A 20,902-nucleotide genomic window follows, 5' to 3' on the forward strand; every position below is an offset into this window, starting at 1 on the left:
AAGCCATGCATGCCCATGCCATCACGTTGCCTCCACCATGTTTTACAGAGGATGGGGTGTGCCTTGGATCATGTGCCGTTCCCTTTCTTCTCCAAACTTTTTTCTTCCCATCATTCTGGTACAGGTTGATCTTGGTCTCATCTGTCCATAGAATACTTTTCCAGAACTGAGCTGGCTTCATGAGGTGTTTTTCATCAAATTTAACTCTGGCCTGTCTATTTTTGGAATTGATGAATGGTTTGCATCTAGATGTGAACCCTTTGTATTTACTTTCATTGAGTCTTCTCTTTACTGTTGACTTAGAGACAGATACACCTACTTCACTGAGAGTGTTCTGGACTTCAGTTGATGTTGTGAACGGGTTCTTCTTCACCAAAGAAAGCATGCGGCGATCATCCACCACTGTTGTCATCCGTGGACGCCCAGGCCTTTTTGAGTTCCCAAGCTCACCAGTCAATTCCTTTTTTCTCAGAATGTACCCGACTGTTGATTTTGCTACTCCAAGCATGTCTGCTATCTCTCTGATGGATTTTTTTCTTTTTTTTCAACCTCAGGATGTTCTGCTTCACCTCAATTGAGAGTTCCTTAGACCGCATGTTGTCTGGTTACAGCAACAGCTTCCAAATGCAAAACCACACACCTGTAATCAACCCCAGACCTTTTAACTACTTCATTGATTACAGGTTAACGAGGGAGACGCCTTCAGAGTTAATTGCAGCCCTTAGAGTGCCTTGTCCAATTACTTTTGGTCCCTTTAAAAAGAGGAGGCTATGCATTACAGAGCTATGATTCCTAAACCCTTTCTCCGATTTGGATGTGAAAACTCTCATATTGCAGCTGGGAGTGTGCACTTTCAGCCCATATTATATATATAATTGTATTTCTGAACATGTTTTTGTAAACAGCTAAAATAACAAAACTTGTGTCACTGTCCAAATATTTCTGGACCTAACTATATATATATATATATGTTCAAACTCAAGGAACATCAGTGTCAGATTGCACCATCCGTTGTTGTTTGAGCCAAAGTAGACTTAATGGAAGATGACAAAGGAGGGCACCATCGTTGAAAAGAAATAAATTATAAAAAACAGACTGGAATTTGCCAAACTACATGTTGACAAGCCACAAAGCTTCTAGTAGAATGTCCTGTGAACAGATGAGGCAAAAATTGAACTTTTTGGCAAAGCACATCAGCTCTATGTTCACAGACGCAAGAAATAAAGCATATTAAGAAAAGAACACTGTCTCTATTGTGTAATCTGGGGGAGGCTCAGTTATGTTCTGGGGCTGCTTTACTGCATCTGGCACAGGGTGTCTTGAATCTGTGCAGGGTACAATGAAATCTCAAGACTGTCAAGGGATTCTAGAGATAAGTGTGCTGCTCAGTGTCAGAAAGCAATGTTCCCAAACTCTGAGGACTGGTTTTTCCAGCAGGACAATGCGCCATGCCACTCTCCAGACTTGAACCCTATTGAAAACCTCTGGAATGTAATCAAGAAGAAGATGGATAGTCAGAAGACATCAAACAAAAAAGAACTGCTTACATTTTTGCACCAGGAGTGGCATAAGGTAACCCAAAAGCAGTGTGAAAGACTGGTGGAAAGCAGCCAAGACGCATGAAAGCTGGGATTAAAAATCATGGTTATTCCACAAAATATTGATTTCTGAACTCTTCCTGAGGTAAAACATTATTAGTATTGTTGTTTCTAAATGATGATGAACTTGTTTTTTCTTTGCATTATTTGAGGTCTGAAAGCAATGCACTGTTTTGTTATTTTGACCATTTCTCATTTTCAGAAAATAAATACAATATTTATTGCTTGGAAATTCGGAGACGTTGTCAGTAGTTTATGGAATAAAAGAACAATTTACATTTTACTCAAAAATATAAAGCGAAAAATCAGAAAAACTGACAATTTCGCAGTGGTCTCTTAATTTTTGCCAGAGCTGTATATCCTTAAGATAAATCCTATATAGATCAAGGCACTATATTAATATACAAAGCAATTATTCCATCTCAAAGAAAAAATAATAGATTAAGAAAAAAAAATGTTAATTTATAGATCAAAAGTAGTAAACTTAAATAAAAAAACAAACACAAATTAGACTGTTTTCACGTGCTCAGAACAGGACATGGCCTAGCTACTTCAGGATTGAGGCTGTTCATTTAAGTTATTCTTTGTGTTAATTCTGTTTTTATTTTAAGGATCTCAGAACTGTTTTGTTTTTTTTTTGTTCATCATGTGTCCCATAAAATGGAGTAAGAAGTCATCACAAAGTCATATATAAAGCACACCCCACAGTAGCTCCAATAAAACCTACAGGTTGTACTACAAAAAGTAAGGCTGCTTTCACACTACGTTTTTTTAACATGTGTTATGAACGTTTTTTTTGCTGTAAAAGTGGATCCTGTTTTTACAAAGAAAAACGCATGCAAACACATGTGTTATTTTGCAGGATCCTGCCACTTGAAGTTTATGGGCAGGCATTGAAGTCATGTGATCGGGAGTGAGGAGAACTGAACATGATAGACTGGGAGCCGACATCTGACAGCTGTGGAGGCTCGTACCAAGGTAAACATCGGGTAACGAAGCGAAGTGCTTTGCTTGGATACCCGATATTTACCTTTGTTACGAGCGTCCGTAGCTGCTAGGAGCCGGGCTGCCTGCTCCCTGCACACGTAACCAAGGTAAACATCGGGTACTTAAGTAAAGCGCTTTGTTTGGTTACCTGATATTTACCTTGGTTACGAGCGTCCGCCGCTCTCAGGCGGGGGAGAGAGAGAGGAGAGAGAGAGGAGAGAGAGGGAGAAACTGATCACGCTAGGCTGGTTTCTGGGCATGCTCAGTAGAGCAAGCAGGATCCTGTCTATCAGAATGCCAGCATTCACATGCGTTTGCGTGCAGTATAGTCAGGATCCAGCGATTTGCAGTATTTGGACGCAGCTCAAAAACGCTACAAGTAGTGTTTTTGAAAAAAGTTAAAAAACTGCAAGTCGCTGGATCCTCACTATAACGCACGCAAACGCATGTGAACGCATGTTAACGCGAGTCCATTGCAAATGCATTGAAATGAAAACGCATTTGCACTGGATCCGTTTTTGCATTAAAAAAACGTTCATGACGCATGTTAAAAAAACGTAGTGTGAAAGCAGCCTTATCTACAGGAAATCTCATATACACAAAGGCTTTTTTTAATGACTGAGAAGGAAAACTTCTGTTTTTTAGGTCGCGCTCACACATCCGGCTTTTCGCCGGTTTGACAGATGCGGCGCACGCCAGTACAGTGTATACATTACAGTGGCAACGCAACAAGCGCCGGTCACATGCTGTCATGTGACCGGAGCATGTGACCCGGAAGTTGCGGCGCTGCCACTGTACTGTATCATACTGTACTGGCGTGCGCCGCATCTGTCAAACCGGCGAAAAGCCGGATGTGTGAGCGCGTGAATTCATTTAGCGTTTTTGCTGCTTTTGTGGTGAATTAGACTAACTTTAAACATGTACTGTAGACACATGACACACCAAAAACACAGCTAAAAATCGCAACAAAAACGCAGCAAAAAACACAACATTTATTACTGCAAAGAGATCAGGTTTTGCTGCAGCAAAAACACCCTGTGCGAACATAGCCTAACACAGCTTTGTCAACAGAAAAATAAAGGCCATGACTCTCAGTACATATGATACAGTTCCCATAGACAGTGAATGGAGCCGCAGTCCTGCATATAACCTACCTGTCACAATGTGACTGTAGGATAACGATGGACAGGGGCTCCTATGCTGTCTCTCACGCTAGGGGATTGTAGACTATCCCTAACCTCAGGGTTACTACAGATGGTGAAGATGCCCAAGTCACATGCCTGGCTATACTCCTAACTAGATCTAATCTGATTCCCCCCTCCCACCAGGGAAAGAAGGAGCAGAAGTGAGAAGGAAATGCAGATAAAGACAGACAAGGGAAAACCAAAACTCTGACAAACTGCACACATATAGGAATAGACAGTGAGAGACTCCGGAGATAAGCAAAAGCAGGAAGGTAACAACAAAAAGGCAACAAGGGTTAACTTTACAACTACACTCAGCAACAAGTACCACGATCTCCAGATTGTCTGGATCACAACATCTCACCAGACCAGCTAATATAAATTATAGCTGGCAAAGAAGGAAGGATCTAGATATGTAGGAGGAAAGCACATGTAATTGGCTTCCCAAAAACATGTGATCAAAGGAGACTAACAAGCAGACAAGCAGAAATTAACTCTTGCTAACCTGCCTATGAAGTTCCACTCTGCAGCTCGACATCCGTCAGCCTGCATTGATGAAAGACACACCAGAGAAGTTACTGTATTTTTAATTTTATAAGACGCACCAGATTATAGGACGCACCCCAAATTTAAAGATAAAAAACATACAAAAAAAATAAATGGGGTCCGTTTTATACCCCGGTGTTGTCTTACCGGAGGGGGTCGGCAGCGGTGGTGGAGTGGAGTCACAGGAGGCAAGGGCGGTGCTGGTAGGGTCTGTTCTGGCAGCGGTGGGGTCTGTCCTGGCATCGGTGGGGTCTGTCCTGGCATCGGTGGGGTCTGTCCTGGCATCGGTGGGGTCTGTCCTGGCAGCGGAGACTGTGGTAGCAGCGGAGACTGTGCTGGTAGCGAAAGTTGCGGTGGCTGTGTGGAGCAGGCCTGTGTGGCAGGTGTCCCAGATGCTCTGTCGTCAAAGAAATGGCGCCCGGAGCAGCGCATGCGCAGATGGAGAGATGGAGCTCCGAGCCGAGAGCTCCATCTGCGCACGTGCTGACTCCGGGTGCTATCATTTGAACCCAGAGCATCTGGGACATCCACTGCACCGGCCTGCTTCATACAGCTACCACAGGCAGCCTGCCGCCTGCCCGCACAGAGAGGCAGCCAGCCGCATGCCCGCACAGAGAGGCAGCCGGCCGCCTGCCCGCACAGAGAGGCAGCCGGCCGCCTGCCCGCACAGAGAGGCAGCCGGCCGCCTGCCCGCACAGAGAGGCAGTCGGCCGCCTGCCCGCACAGAGAGGCAGTCAGCCGCCTGCCCGCACAGAGAGGCAGCTGGTCGCCCACATAGGCAGCCGGTCGCCCATACAGACAGGCAGCCGGTCACCCACACAGATAGCCGCCCGCGCCAATTCTCCACCACTCGGTAAGGTATATTCGGATTTTAAGACGCACCCATCATTTTCCTCCCAGATTGTTGGGAGGAAAAGTGTGTCTTAAAATCAGAAAAACACGGTATCAGGTGGAGTGTCATAATCAGTAGTCTGAACAGATCCTGACACCGCCATGACAGTTGGTGAAGTACGTAAAAAATCTCTTTGTGACACTACCGCTGCATTCACAGAGGCACAGAGAACCCGAGTTCTTGATTGTGGGGGTTCTAGTAAACATTCATTTACACCAACCTTTCTAAGAGCAAAACCATTTGTGTACTAAAATGGAATCTGTCACCAGGATGTTTCTATGTAATCTAAGAGCAGCATAATGTAGGGGCAGTGACCTTGATTTCACTTGTCACTCACTGGGCTGCATTTTGGAGTTTTTATAAAAATCACTGATTAGTCAGCTGCAGGAAATTATCACTAAAGTGCTATTTGGTGTGCTGCCAGGTAGTCTGACTACAACCCTACCACTGATTGGCAGCTCTCTGCCTATGCACATTGTAAACAGAAGGCTGCCAATCAGTGGTGTGAGCGGGGTTATACAGAGCTCAGCATTCAGAGAACTTCTATATCTTCAGCAGATTGAATAGATTTTATCAAATACACCGCAAGCAGCCCACTTAATTGACACATCGCTGGAATCAGGGTCTCTGTCTCTACATCATGCTGATCTCGGATGGAGTAGCAAAACCTATGGAAAGATTATTTTTCAGAGGTGAAAGTCGAACTTCATTTTTTGCATAGTACAGAAGTAGTAGTACTAAGAAAATAACCTGAGTGGGAAAATATTATCCAATAAATGATATTATTTGAATTCTTGTACTAAATGGAAGAAATGTGAAGAATAATTTCTGACCGAGCTCCAGACACTAAAATAAAAATGGAAACAGCTGCACTTAAAACTTGTTACATTCAGCATGTAGGCAAGAGTGTCTAACTCCACGAGAAATATACGGTGACATGAAAAAGCAAAGTTCTGCTGAGGTGTAATGTAAAATCCCACATCTGAGCGCTTACTCTTATGTAACATGAGAGCTGCGCTGTCCCGAATTTCCACATGTTCTATTCCTGTGTGGCCATCGTGCATTAAGAAAAAAATAGAAAAAAGATGTATTTTAAGAAGGTTTGTTACGGTGAGCCAGTAACCACTCACTGCCGGCCTGTGTCAGCGTGCCACACATCAAATGTAATCGTAGAAGGGGCGCCTATGGGACACTGACAGGCCTCACTTCACAGTTTGGGGGAAGCATAATGAAAGACTTCATAGTTACTGATGAGAAATGCATTTCTATATGTGATACTGAGGATATGGGAAACAGACCCCATTACTGTCAAATGCAAAGTAACAGTCAGCAGCTTACCTTATGTAGGGGAAGAAAACGGATCTTGTGCAAAAACACCTTAGAGCGCGCCGGTAATAACGATTCTGATCATCTCATCAACTGACATAGCACAAAATCATGTCAGGTGTAATAGGTGACAGACAGTCATGTGGTTTCTGGCCATAGAAGGTCACAGCGTTTGGCTGCGCAAAATGCTCACTGACTTTCCATAGTTCCTGCTCAGTCCCTGTCAGTATTCATTGGTATTGGTAGCTTTCCTGCTGGATTCATCTCTCCTCTTTTTGAACCCAGAAGGAGCTCGCCTTCCACCCAGCTGTTGATCATCACATCAGCATTCTCATGGTGCTTAAATACTCCTTCCTTCCTTGGACTGGTGCTGGTGATATTTACAGTTCATTCAAGCCATGGTTGCAAGCAAGTGGCTTATACTCCTGTGTGGTATTGTTGCTGAAGACTCTGCTGAACTTCTACCTGAGTTATCTGGCCGGCGAACCGCTTCCTTCCTAAGGGGGCGGGTCGTGCGGCATCACAGCGACGTCACACGGCAGGCGGCTAATAGAAGCGGAGGGGCGGAGATGAGCGGGACGTAAACATCCCGCCCACCTCCTTCCTTCCGCATAGCCGGTGGAGGCAGGTAAGGAGAAGTTCCTCGCTCCTGCGGCCTCATACACAGCGAACACAGGAACGAGGAACAACATCGTACCTGTCGCTGCAGCGAAATTATGGAAATGATCAACACTACACAGATCACCGATTTACAACGCTTTTGCGATCGGTTATCGGTGCATCTAGGCTTTACACGTTGCGACATCGTTACTAGCGCCGGATGTGCGTCACTTTCGATTTGACCCCGACGAGATTGCAGTAGCGATGTCGCAACGTGCAAAGTACCCCTTACAGTAAATGGGATTTATAGAAATCTCCAGCCCACTCTGCCTCTTCTTTACTCAGGGAAAACTGATCTGCGCACCGCAGGTTTCAGATCTGCGCACAGGTTTCAAATCCACAAATATCAACTCATAAGTACGTTTCTGGCACCATAGGTTTCTCAATACAATGACTCGAATTTTCTACAATATGCAATTATTATCCAGACAACTGCTCTGTTCTCAAATTCCAATTGATTGTTGATTATTTTGCTTACATGACTGATAATTTAGTATAAGTCACATCTAACATTTAAGGTCAAGTAAATAACTGGAGAGAAGAATATAGTACACAATCAGCAGGCAAAGGCAGGGTCAGGTCAGGAGGCAGCAAAGTTCAGAGTTCAAGAGGCAATGAAGTCCAGCAAGCCAAGGGTCAACACATTGAAAAATAGCAGAAAAACAAAACTACTATGACAATGGAGTAATGTAGGCTTATTATGAATGCAGGACTAAATGTTTGCATATACAACATCTTGGTGTATCAAACTATATACACCGAGTGAAATAAGTTTTGAACATGTCACCAATATTCTAAGTAAATATATTTCTAAAGATGCGATTGACATACATTTCTCTCCAGATGTCACAACTCATCCAATCCACAAAGGCAAAGGAATTAAACCCTAACTGTCCATATATTTAGTGATGTTTAATAATAAAAATTAGAAAGCAATCCGGTCACTGAGTGAAAAATAATATCGGCTGGTTCAACTGGTGGCTCATAAAAAGATGTCTCATTTCCAAGTTAACACACAAGAAACATCTCATGATGGGTAAAACCAGTGAGCTGTTTCAGGAGCTTTGCAAAGGCATAACTAAAACATTAGTTTCCATTTTTCTGCTCCTCTGGCTGAGCAGAAAAGAGGAAAACTCAAAGCAGAGGTAATCCGCATCTTAGTATTTTGCTTACCACCATACCTGTTCATCTATCCATTTTATTTTCTTGCAGTATTTTGAAGGTCTTTGTAAGATTTCCTCCATAATTTTCCCAGCATTACCATGTTTACTTCACTTTCGTTGTGTGGATTTCAATGATGGTAACTGGATGCATAACTTGGTCATAAATCAAAGATACTATTTATTTTTCAATTTCTAATGTTGTGTTTTTGGCCGAACATCTTTCATCAACCCCATAATGTACCTGTAGGTTTTGTTGAAAGCCAAACAAGCAAAGAGGCTCATGGCCTGTGCCTAAAATAGCAAAACTTCACCAAAATGCTTATGCAGAAATCCTGAAAACTTCCAGACACATTCGGTGAACAAAGCAGCATTTGTTGCGGCCTGGTTTTCTGCAGACAAGTATGGAAATATATGAAATGAGATTAAAAGAAAGAGTTTTCCACATGAAGCGTATTCCACGCTGGGCTCGGCTTTCTTCAGGAGAACATGGCCCGCTGCTGGAATAATCAGACGCTGGTGCAGAGAGCAACAGAAAATAGCCATCCGTTATCTATTAAGGACGGAGTATTTCAGGAACACATACAGTATGTGAACAAAAGAGTTATACTAGACAGTAAGCCTGATTACTATAGGAAATAATCGCCAATGTGGGAACATATCACAATGAGGCCACTAAAGTAACAGCGATTGCAAATGCCACTAGATAATCAGGAATAAGTAGCCACTGGACCAATATGGATCAACCTCCTGACTACAACCCTGCCCACCATGGAATTATAGCCACTGATACTATCAAATATCCCATTATTTATCCTTCATTTATGGAAATATTTGCCTCTATTCTTCAAAGATTTCAAGCAGAAATCCGGCATACCGTAAAAAGCTTTAAAACTCACAAAATGTTAGTGCAACATGAAACGATTTTGTAACATTTGCCATTTTTATGCCATTTTTGCCTTGCAGCGGGATGGTGAGTGGCGCCCTTGACTTGTTGCATTCATGTCGAACGTCTGCGTTCCTTACCGAAGTAAGATTTTTGGTGAGGTGCACGCAGAGGTGTAAATCTCTTAGGCCCCTTACACATTGCGTTTTTCTCTACGTCCACAGGTCCCGTCGGGGCATCCGTCCGGACCGCCCCTCCCCCACTCTGAAAAGCGTGCTCCGGACACATGCAGCCGACAGGGCCATTCACTGTTATGGAGCGCACTGCGTTAGCGTGTGCTCTGTTTTGTGCCATTTTGTGCACATATACGTTTCTGCAGACGGACACCTGAACGTAGGTGGTCTACGTTTGGGTGTCCGTCTGCAGAAACGTATATGTGCACAAAATGGCACAAAACAGAGCACATGCTAACGCAGTGCGCTCCATAACAGTGAATGGCCCTGTCGGGTGCATGCGTCCGGAGCACGCTTTGCAGAGTGGGGGAGGGGCGGTCCGGACGGATGCCCCGACGGGACCTGTGGACGTAGAGAAAAACGCAATGTGTAAGGGGCCTTAATGAGTCCGGCACCTCGCACTCCACCTCACCCCACTTCACTGCGTGAACAATCCCAGCCTTCAGGATTCCACCAATTTCCTATCCATTTCTGTCCTGAAACATTTATTGTTTTCTTGTAGGATGGCTGGCATGTCTTTTGCCGATCACTGTGGTCATCCAACACGCTTTAGCAGAGAGATGTGTTGGCTATGTAGAAAATGGGAACTTGTGTGAACCAATGTGCCAGCATTTCACAATCTACTATTTACATTAGTTCCTCTACTTCCAAAGAGAAATTAAGTTATAGCCAAACTATACTCTTAGAAGTACAGGTGAGAAATGCCTCTATATTAGACAGGAATCTACTGTGGGAATATGCCCCCCTCAGACAAAAGATGGGAACGCTCCATATATCTGCAGGTCAAACAAGTTGGGACAGTGCATAGTTTTGGGGATGAACCTAGTCAGCATTTGAATTGCCCGATAATCAAAAAGTTGACTAGACCAGAAATGCAACTCAAAGCCGAGCTGACCAAAAACCAAGTAATAGAACAAGCAGCTTACAATTACGTCGGCTTGTGCAGTCATTTTCTCCGATATCTAGTATATACGGTATATTCCCTAATGCAGAGTGTTTATCGCATGTTGTTGATACTGAACTAAAGGAAAGTTCAGCAAATGAGGAAACCAGTGTCACAAACAAAAAAGACAAAAAAGGAATAAGCAACAAAACCACCCCGGCAGCATCTCCTGCAGAGCTCCATCTGATATTGCACAGTTTCCAGGGGGAATTGAGGGTCCTCTCACCCAGACCAGTCTCCCCATAGTCTCTTCTTAAAAAAAACCCCAAAAAAACAGAAACTAACCAACATCTCTCACGTAAATGACGCAAGCCGCTATGAATTCACTAAATACAAACCAAAGAGTGCAGCAGCACACAGTGTGAACCAAGATAAATTAAAACATTTTTGGGGCGGTGAAAGCTGTGATTTTGGGGAGGGTGTTTTTACTTTTTTAGTTTTTACATATATTTACAATATTTATTAGCCTCCCATGAGAACTTTAACATGCGCTCTCCTGATTACATTCGTAATACATAGCGCTCCATTAGCATTGATGTTTATTACCGAACACTGTAAGTGCAAAATTATGAAATAGGAGGTCACCACCCAGAGTGAGATCTCCAATAGCACGTGCACTGTAAAGTACTTAACTGACAGCATACCAGGCCACATCCCAGGATGGACTTGATTGGATGTGGTGTATAGCAAACCATCAGCATCCGTGATCGCTTTCCCTCAGTCTAGCTCCTCAATGCCATTAACACTCTTGATAGCAGCATATGAAGGGTTCAATCGCTAAGATCACAGAAAACACAGGCAGTTAGGGCAAAAGCCTGGCTATGTGTTTGTGCCTCCCCTGAAGCTCTGGTCGCCACAGGGTACTGCACCTCAATTAAGGTGCGATATCCATCTCAGGTAAGGGGGGGGGGAGGTTAATCACCGGTGTTCCACATTCGCACTTTACATGCAGCTTAGAAGCCTTCACACAGGGTGGGATGGTTCAGGGTAGGCAGGGGGGTAGCCATCATGATCATGGGACTTCCCAGTCACTGAAGCCAGGCACTTGGGGGCAGGGTTCCACTGGGGGTAGAGATAGGCGCAACACACGCACATGATCAGATCTATCGGGACCTTTGTTGTGACAAGACATGACTGGAACTCTTAAGCTTTACGAGGCCCGGGGCTTGGGGCAGGAGCTCAGCCAAGGTACCTAACTGCGGAGGGGGACATCCTACCGTGTTTTTCCAAAAATAAGCCCTAGCAGGGATTTTCAGCATTTTCCGAGCAAGGCTTAAATATAAGCCCTCCCCCGAAAATAAGCCCTAGTCGCGGTTCAATAATGAAGTGTCCGTGCAGCTAAAAAAGTTAGATACTGCAGGACACTTCATTATAGACAGCGGGCACTCCGTTATCACACTCACCAGACGCTGAGCAGCAGGAACTGCGGTGATCACACAGCCACACACATCCAATCTCACACAATCAGATCACACACACATCACATCACACACACATCGCATCATACACATACTCACACATCCAGCGACACCGATTTCTTCTTGCTGTCAGAATCCTGGGAGGCTGTGCAGTGGAGCGCAAGAATGCTAGCTTACAGGACCTGCGGGCCAGACACACGACTTCCTCCCATCATTGCCTGCGGCCAGAAGTATTCCGTAATGCTGGATGTCGTGTGTGTGTGTGTGTGTGCGCGCATGCGTGCGTGCGTGCGTCAGTCAGCCAGAAGCAGGGGAGGCCGGCATGCGGCACCTACAGAAGATCACAGGGTGGACCTGGGAACCACGCAGACGTCCGGGTCTGGTAAGTATGAGTCTCCTGGGAAGTGGGAGGGGCTGCTTTTTTTTTGGGGGGGGGGGTAAACTTACCCTCAACCATTTTTTTCCAAAAATAAGACCTCCTCCAAAAATAAGCCCTAGTGCTTTTTTGGGGGGCAAAAAAGTATGACAGTGTCTCATTTTTGGAAAAACACGATAGCGTGTCCTATTCCTATCTCTCCTTCTCTCTTCAAACGCCAGTGGTGGCCCCTTTACTTGCCTAAGATTGACCGTAGCCCACAATGGCAGAGACCAGCACCTGGGTGCAGCTTTAAATCAGCGAGTAAAAAAATCTGGAATCGCAGTTACCGACTCAGACTCTGATTAGCGACGCTCCGGCGCTCCCAAAGGACTGCCAACCTCCCATTATCCACCTGGGCCTGATCCACCTGTGGGGAGCGACACCATCCCGGTTGCCATAACACCTGCCCCGGCGAGGAATTCTGCAGCGGCGGCTACTCTCTGGCCGCATACCACAGATGGCTTCACGACAAACAAGGCCACCTGTGACATCACCTGACCCGACCCGCGACTGCCCGGCGACTAGTAGGTTGACCACTTGGCCCGTGGGATGTTACAATAGGGGTCCTGCCGTTTGTCGCACCGATGCAGAAGCGGTACGGTGCAACCAGGATGATGGATGTATACGTCATAGAGCATTAAGCGATGTGATCATGACAGATATGTATGTCATATAGGAAAAGATGTACCTTGAAAGCTGGCAAGGAGAAATAGTAGCCTATGTGATGTCAGAGAGAACCACAGGCTGCAGTGGGCAATAGGACAGCCGTGGCCAGAATAATCGTGCCACCGGTGGAAAGAGGAGGAGGCCGCAGTGCACAATGAGGCATCTGGTTGTCAAGCATCCTGAGACAAACACCTTTCAGGCTAAGCCAAGGAATGGAGACTTAGGAGACCCCATGATATTCACCTTCTAAGCCCAGTACAGGAATCTGGACTTGATGGCAGTGTCTCCTCAGCTCACAGAAGAGGTAGCTGCAAAAGTTAAAGTAGAGTTCACTCATCATGATAGCAAAGCAGGATATCGGAGCTGGCGTTATTCACTCCAAGCGGTAGATTGCCAGGAGGACAGGGCAGGCAGCAGTCAAAGAGCAAAATTAGTATTCCAGTTAGGTCAGTAATGGAAGACAACTGAGAAGATCACCCATGCACAGGAGGCAAGGAATCAATAGAGAAAGATCTCTAGAAAGAAACCTGTCAGCTTTCCCATGTCCCCCAAAACACCACCATGTGTTTAATGCTACGTGTATACCCGTTCTAATAAGCCCCTTTTAGTGATTATTGCTTTATGCATATGCCCAAATCAAATTTTATAACTGCGGTGGTGATATGCTAATTAGTGGATGACTATTCATAAGGACGATGTATTCCCCAGACTAAATATCTCACTAATAATGATATTTTACGCCCCTGTGGACGTGAGCGACATGATTTACAAGATCGGCACCACCGGTAGCTCTTTGCAAATCTCTGCCTCAAAGAAAAGTGTAAGCTCCCCGGCTTCATTGGCGCAACGCATGTGCCCAGTAAGGCAACAGTTATGTAGGACACGGGCAGCCGCAAGATTTGCACAGCAAGTGGTAACAGCTGGCGAAGTCCGGCGACGCCACGGCCTCCTTGGTCATGTGCAGCGCACTGATGAAGCCAGGGATTGTACACCCAACTTCACTGTGCACTGCCAGGAAGGCAGAGATTATCAGAAATTTGGTATCCATTGAAAAAGGGCTTATTAGGCAGCGCACAGAGGAATTAACAAATACATGGTGGAGGCTTGGAAAACCCGACAGGTTCCCTTTAAATTGTAACTGCACTTTCAGCTGTTTTTTTTTCTTCAGAAAAAGCTGTTGTGTCTGTTTGAGGAACAATATTATATCTGGCTATTAAATGATTTGCATTCTGCATTTTTAGCAGTTATTCCCTTTGTACTAGAAGCCTCAGCAGTTTCTCCTTTTCCCTATCTTCTTTTGTTTCCCCTCAAGATCCCCCTTTCCTTCTACACAGACTTATAAGTAGTATAAATTGATTCCTCACTGCAAACAGATTTGTAGACAGAACTGAGTAATTTTTGAGAAAAGAATGATCAGTGAACAAGAAAAGAAATGACTTAAACATGGAAGAAAGTGGCACATTTCTCAAATAGGCTGCTTTCACACATCCGGTTTTTGCACTGCGGCACAATACGGCGCTCTGCAGAAAAAACGCAACCCTTTTTTTTGCCGCCGGTTGCGTTTTTTCCCGCATAGACTTGCATTAGCGCTGTATTGTGCCGCATGGCCTTGCATTGCGTCCGGTTTTTGCCGGATGCGGCATATTTAGCCCATGCGGCGGCCGGATGGACATGTTTTTGTGTGGCGAAAAAAACGCATCACGCCGGATCCAGAGCGATTTACAATGCAAGCCTATGGACGTCGGATGCGGCGTCCTGTGGCAAAAACCGCATCCGGCCGCCGGATGCGTTTTTTTTGTACTGTACATGCTCAGTATCAAGCCGCATCCGTCAAAAACCGGACAATCCGCATGGAAAAACGTATGCAATGGATCCGTTTTTTTCGCCGCATCCGTTGCATAGGTTTTTGAGCCGGATTGTGCCGCTCAGCACAAACCGGATGTGTGAAAGCAGCCTAAGAGATATTACAAACTTTCTTATCTTCACTTGTGCAAGTGATTTATGAAAGAAATAGATAAATGTGTAGCTCTTATCTATCTCCGGTCAGCTGAGCGTTGGTAGGGGAAGGTGGGCTGGGGTGCATGTCTGCCCTCTGAGAGCCCAGGAGTCTGCACACGCACATTAGTGGCAGTGCTGGAGGTCTCAGCGAGGGGTCAGCGCCCGCGTGACTACAGCAGGGGACAAGACAGAGAGAGGAAGGGATCTGCAGACAGATAAGGCACCAGTGGCAGCGGTATGGAACCAAGACAAAATGATTAGCAGTGGTCCGCACTGAGGCAGCACTAACAGGTCCAACCGAACATATGGGAATCTGCAATATTGTATACATACAGATAGATCAATCACAGCAGCAAAAAAAATATTAATGCTCCACACGCAAAGGAAGCCGACAAAAACGATCCGAACCATGAATTAAACAACAGTATGGAAAACACACGTTACATATGCAACAGAGTGATGTTTGTTCTATGAAGCTTTGATCTGTAAAGAAACGGCTTGCCTTATCCCTCACTTTCTTCAAAGGAATGTAGGAAAGGCTTTAATCCAGGTGGCACCATATAAATGTATATTTCTGTCCGGAGGGTAGGGAAAGCTTCTTGCTGAGACAAAGAAAGATCATAAGAAAAGGGGAAAAAGAGAGCGGTGTTCCCCAGAGCCACCAGTGCCCAGAGGAGTCTTCGGTTTCTGCCACTTCCTGCGCAATCTGCGGACTCCTCACTGCGCACACTGAATGGACAAAGAAAGAGGAAAATACACAGAATGCAAAAAATATCAAAAAATTATTCTGTTTCCACAACATGAAACGTTTCTTCCTGACTCAAGTCGTTATCCAACCTTAAAAGTAAAAGAAACATTCCACAAAACTACGGACCACTTCTTTCTCCGGACAATCCAGTGCTGACCGTGCCGAGGTGTTCCCGGTCTCTACATGACCAGAGCAACCAATTAATAGCCACAGTAGTCACTCTTGACCCAGTAATGATGCCAGTAATATGTCACATGACCACTGCAGCCAGTGATTGGCTGCAGGGGTCAAAGGCTAACCGAACGTAAACAAAGACTGGGAGCACTCAGCAATTGATGGTCGGAGTAAAGGGTGCTTTACACGCTGCAACATCGCTAACGATATATCGTCGGGGTCACGGTGTTTATGACGCACATCCGGCGTCGTTAGCGACATCGCAGCAAGCAACAACTCTGAGCGACCTAAAACGATCGCAAAAGAGGTAAAAATCGTTCGTATTGGAGAGGTCGCTGCAACACCAAAAATCGTTGACAGGTCAGTAGCGAGGTTGTTTGTCGTTCCTGCGGCAGCACACATCGCTATGTGTGACACCGCAGGAACGAGGAACCTCACCTTACCTGCGTCCCGCCGGCAATGAGGGAGGAAGGAAGGAGGAGGGCGGGATGTTCCGACCGCTCATCTCCGCCCCTCCTCTGCTATTGGGCGCCCGCTTAGTGACGTCGCTATGACGCCGAACGAACCGCCCCCTTAGAAAGGAGGTGGTTCGCCGGTCACAGCGATGTCGCTAGGCAGGTAAGTAGTGTGATGGGTCCTAGCGATGTTGTGCGAGATGGGCAGCGATTTGCCCGTGACACACAACCGAAGGGGGCGAGTACTCACGCTAGCCATATTGGTACCGATATCGCAGCGTGTAAAGTGCCCTTAACATACGGGTGAGTAGTGTTGTTTTAGTTTTTTGTTTTTTTTATAATATCCACAGCCTTTTTTTTTACATATATATATATATATATATAAAAATATGTTGGTTAACCCCTTCAATACGTCTTGTGATTGACATTACAAAGCTTAACTTACCGTAAAACTTTCTTATATTAATAAGAGACTATGCATAATGGGCTACTGACGGTACCCAGCCTGGTGCACATTTCTTGGAATGAGTAGTTCATGTACAATTTCTGTCTATTTACCTTTTATAGATTCCTCTATATCATTAAAATCACGTTATTGGTGGAGAGCTACATAATAAAACTAAATAAACATCCATAGAAGCCCCTGCGCCAACCATTTTGGGTGATATATCTATATTATATAAACTATATTATATAACTAAACTTTTTTAAAGAGAGAATTTGGATCAGCCCTAAGACACAAGATTAAAACTAAACAGATAAATAACACCGCTATACAGTGCAAAAGAACCAATGCCATAGAGTACCTAAATAAAGGCATTATAAAAGGGCTGACTCACCCAGACAACCCCATAATACTAGAGGTGCACTGGTGATCAGCTGGTTGCTGGGATTCTGACTATAGGCGAAATATACTTTCATGTTAGGCCACTTAAATTAATAGATTCCCGTTTACTGGACGTCTGTCACCAGTTTGGTCATCTAATCTGAGAGCAGTATAATGTCGGGACAGAAGAGACCCATCGATGTGTCACTTATTGGGCGGATTGCTGCAGTTTTGATAAAATCACTGTTTATCATGAGGGGACTAAAAAAAACCACTGCCAGGTAGTCCTCAATATTAATGAGCTCTGATTGGCAGCTTTCTGTCCATGCACAGTGTACACAGAAATCTACCAATCAGGGGTGTAGGCAGGTTATACAGAGCTCAGTATTCAGAAAACAGATAGATCTGCAGCAGATGAAACACAGATTTTGTAACAACTGAAGCAAGCAGTAAGTGACACATCACTGGAATCTGGATCTCTGTCCCAACAATATGCTGCTCTCAGATGGGGTCACAAATACCTGATGACATATCACCAGAGGCTCCAGGTCCCCTGAAGCGAAAGCCACTATCACTTGTTAGTGCTCTTCTATGGTTTATAAAAGGGAGTATCAAGTTCATAAGCCGTACATAGTTGTTGAGATGAGAAAACCCCTTTAACAAGAGTAAAAAGTCTACTAGCTGCTTAAGAATGGCTGACAGAGAGGAGTGTGCTATAAGGAGAGTGTTTCACTCCTTATATCAAGGCAACAAATCATTAAAGAGAACTATCAGGATTTTCATATATAAAGTAAAGCCAGTGCTATACTGGAGCTAGGATGCGGAGTGCAAGCATAGCTTTTGTTGTGAGATTGGAGGTTTTATTTCAGAAATATGTGCAAGTAAAGTTCCAGAAATGCACTGCTATTTGATTGACAGGTGCAACAGGAAGGGAATATGTGGGTCGGGTCTTGCTACCTATGGTCTGCCTGCGTGGCCTTCCTCCCCCTGTCACCATCATAGATGTTAATTCCGATGCAGACAGACAGGGGCGGGAATAGATAGCATGACCCGACTCACATATTACCTTCCTGTTGCACCTGTCAATCAAATGGCATGAAATAGAATGATTTTGAAATTCAGACAACACTACTAGATCCAGCACTGACACACATCTGTGGTGCTAACGTGTTTAGGGTAATGAACACTCTAGTAGAGAACCTACTTGTTCATTTTATCCATTGGGAAAACAATTTTAAATTTTAACTGAATCCATCAGATAGGTAATAAATGCTGGATCAGTGCGGGCTGACCTCAGGGACTCTCACTAATCACCATCCCAGTTCTCCCATTTTCCACAGGTACAAGACTGCAACTAGGAGGAACTGGGAATGGAGCGGAGGTCGACCACACACGATCTTCTCTGCTTCTTCATCTTAAAGGGTGCTTTACACGCTGCGACATCGCTAACGATATATCGCCGGGGTCACGTCGTTAGTGACCCACATCCGGCGCCGTTAGCAACATTATAGCGTGTGACACCAAGGAGCAACGATCAACGATCGCAAAAACGGCAAAAATCGTTGATCGTTGATAAGTCGCTCCTTTTCATAATATCGTTACTGCTGCAGGTACGATGTTGTTCGTCGTTCCTGCGGCAGCACACATCGCTACGTGACACCGCAGGAATGACGAACATCTCCTACTTGCGTCCACCGGAAAAGAAGGAAGGAGGTCGGCGGGAGCTTCCGCTCGCTCATCTCCGCCCCTCCGCTTCTATTGGACGGCTGCCGTGTGACGTCACTGTGATGCCGCACGAACCGCCCCCTTATAAAGGAGGCGGTTCGCCGGCCAGAGCGACGTCGCAGGGAAGGTAAGTCCGTGTGACGAGTGTTGTGCGCCACGGGCAGCGATTTGCCAGTGTCGCACAACCGATGGGGGCGAGAACGCTCGCTAGCGATATCGATACCGATATCGCAGTGTGTAAAGTACTCTTAAGTCTCAGGCAGACTTCCATCAAGACGGATGGACATAACTACATTATGCTTCCAAGTCACTTATTTGACCAAAAATTCCATTACGAGGTCAAGTGAATATCATACTCTATAGCAATTCCTTGTTTTGTGAGAAATCTGCAGGATCCGGCACGGGATGATTTTGCTGCTGCCGATTCTACCCTGTAGGTAATCCACAGATGATCAGTCTTGTGAGGACATATTCTTAATGAGGAATTTAAAAGGTCAATTTTGTGGTTTGGTAAAGCCACAAAACTGGTGTAAAATAAAGGACAAATACATAATTTCTATAGCAAGAACAGGATCAAAATGTACCAGATTTATTAAGATTCGCATATGTAAGTCATCCTAAATTCAATAATTACCCATGCTCATCTTAATGGGCAGTTTCTCTCTGCTGGCCGCGTCTACTAGGTGTCTTCTTACTTCCATCACTGCTTCCTTCTGTTTCATGGTTAGCATGGACTCCCACAGAGACTTGGCAGCAATGTCACTAGAAACAAAGAAAACAAAAATGTAAAAAAATAATAATAAAATAAAGATTGTACTCAACGCCTAACACTCTACTTGGGTAGTAACCTCACTCGAATGCTGAAAATAACAACTGGATTTTACGCCTCGCAATCATCTGGCCTACAGCTGGGGAACAAACCAGAAAATTAATCAAGTCACTAAAAATAAATAAATCACCCCAAAGCCACACAGTCAAAAACGCGTGAGTATATATATTATTTTGGCAAGAAAAAAAATGAATAAAAAAATTAAATAAATAAAACAAGGCAACAAAAGATTGTAAAAACAATACAATGGTGGGAAGATTTGCAGATGACACAATCCTATTTGCCATTTTTAATGGGGTTTAGTGAATTACCACATTAAATATCAATAACACATTTCTATAGCACAGCTGTCCATCTATTGTGCTTGAGGGCTTAACATGCACACGCACTATTTCTGCAGCACAAGGGCCTAGAACATAACTAATGCTTCACAGATCTTGTGAGTGGCCTATAACACTGTATTGCAAATAAAAAAAGTGTCTTGAAAAAGTATTGATAACCCTTAACTTTTCATGTTACATCCACATGCTTAAATGTATTTTATTGGGATTTTATGTGATACACCAACACAAACTAGCAAGTAATTGTAAAGTGTGAAGGAAATGATATAAATCTGAAAATGGTCACGTGCATTCATATTCAGCCCCCCGTGTCAATACTTTGTAGGATCACCTTTAGCTGCAATTACTGCTGCAAGTCTTTTGGGGATATCTCTACCAGCTTTGTACATCTAGAGGCTGAAATTTTTGCCCATGCTTTTTAGCAGAATAGCTCTAGCTCAGTAAGATTGGATGGAGTCTTACCACAGATTCTCAATGGATTTTAGGTCTGGACTTTGACAGACCCATTCATACACTTGAAGATGCTTTGATCTAAACCAGGCCTGCACAACATATAGTCCACAGGCTGCATGCAGCGTGTATATGGGTCTGATGCGGCCCCCGGGGACCTGGTGACTGGGCCGACTACCTTCCTCCTATATTCAAATGTATTTGCATCTTTGAGATGCGAATACATTTGAACACTGTGGCGCCAGGATTGGGGCAGAGGAGTACAGAGCAGAGGAGCACCTATCTGCTCCCGTCACAACATGCAGCAGCGTGATGAGATGCTACTGACATCATCACATTTCTGCAGGCGCTGGGGCGCAGAGGATGCGGAGGGGACTCCAGGAGGAGCCAAAGATAAAATGTGTTTGAAGATTGTTGTTAATTGTCAGGGGACATAATG

The 20,902-nt window shown here is 44.7% G+C and overlaps 1 protein-coding gene across 1 annotated transcript in view; it reads right to left on the reverse strand.

Moving 5' to 3' along the window:
* SCFD2 (sec1 family domain containing 2) overlaps positions 1 to 20,902 on the reverse strand; it is a 745,236-nt gene that overhangs the window by 684,657 nt on the left and 39,677 nt on the right. Inside the window, exon 3 of the mRNA XM_075347035.1 lies at positions 19,478 to 19,605. Within this exon, the coding sequence (XP_075203150.1) occupies positions 19,478 to 19,605 (128 nt within the window). The remainder of the gene's footprint in view (positions 1 to 19,477; positions 19,606 to 20,902) is intronic.

The sequence above is a fragment of the Anomaloglossus baeobatrachus genome, chromosome 1 (genome assembly GCF_048569485.1).
Source record: "Anomaloglossus baeobatrachus isolate aAnoBae1 chromosome 1, aAnoBae1.hap1, whole genome shotgun sequence".
In the NCBI taxonomy this organism is placed as follows: Eukaryota; Metazoa; Chordata; class Amphibia; order Anura; family Aromobatidae; genus Anomaloglossus; species Anomaloglossus baeobatrachus.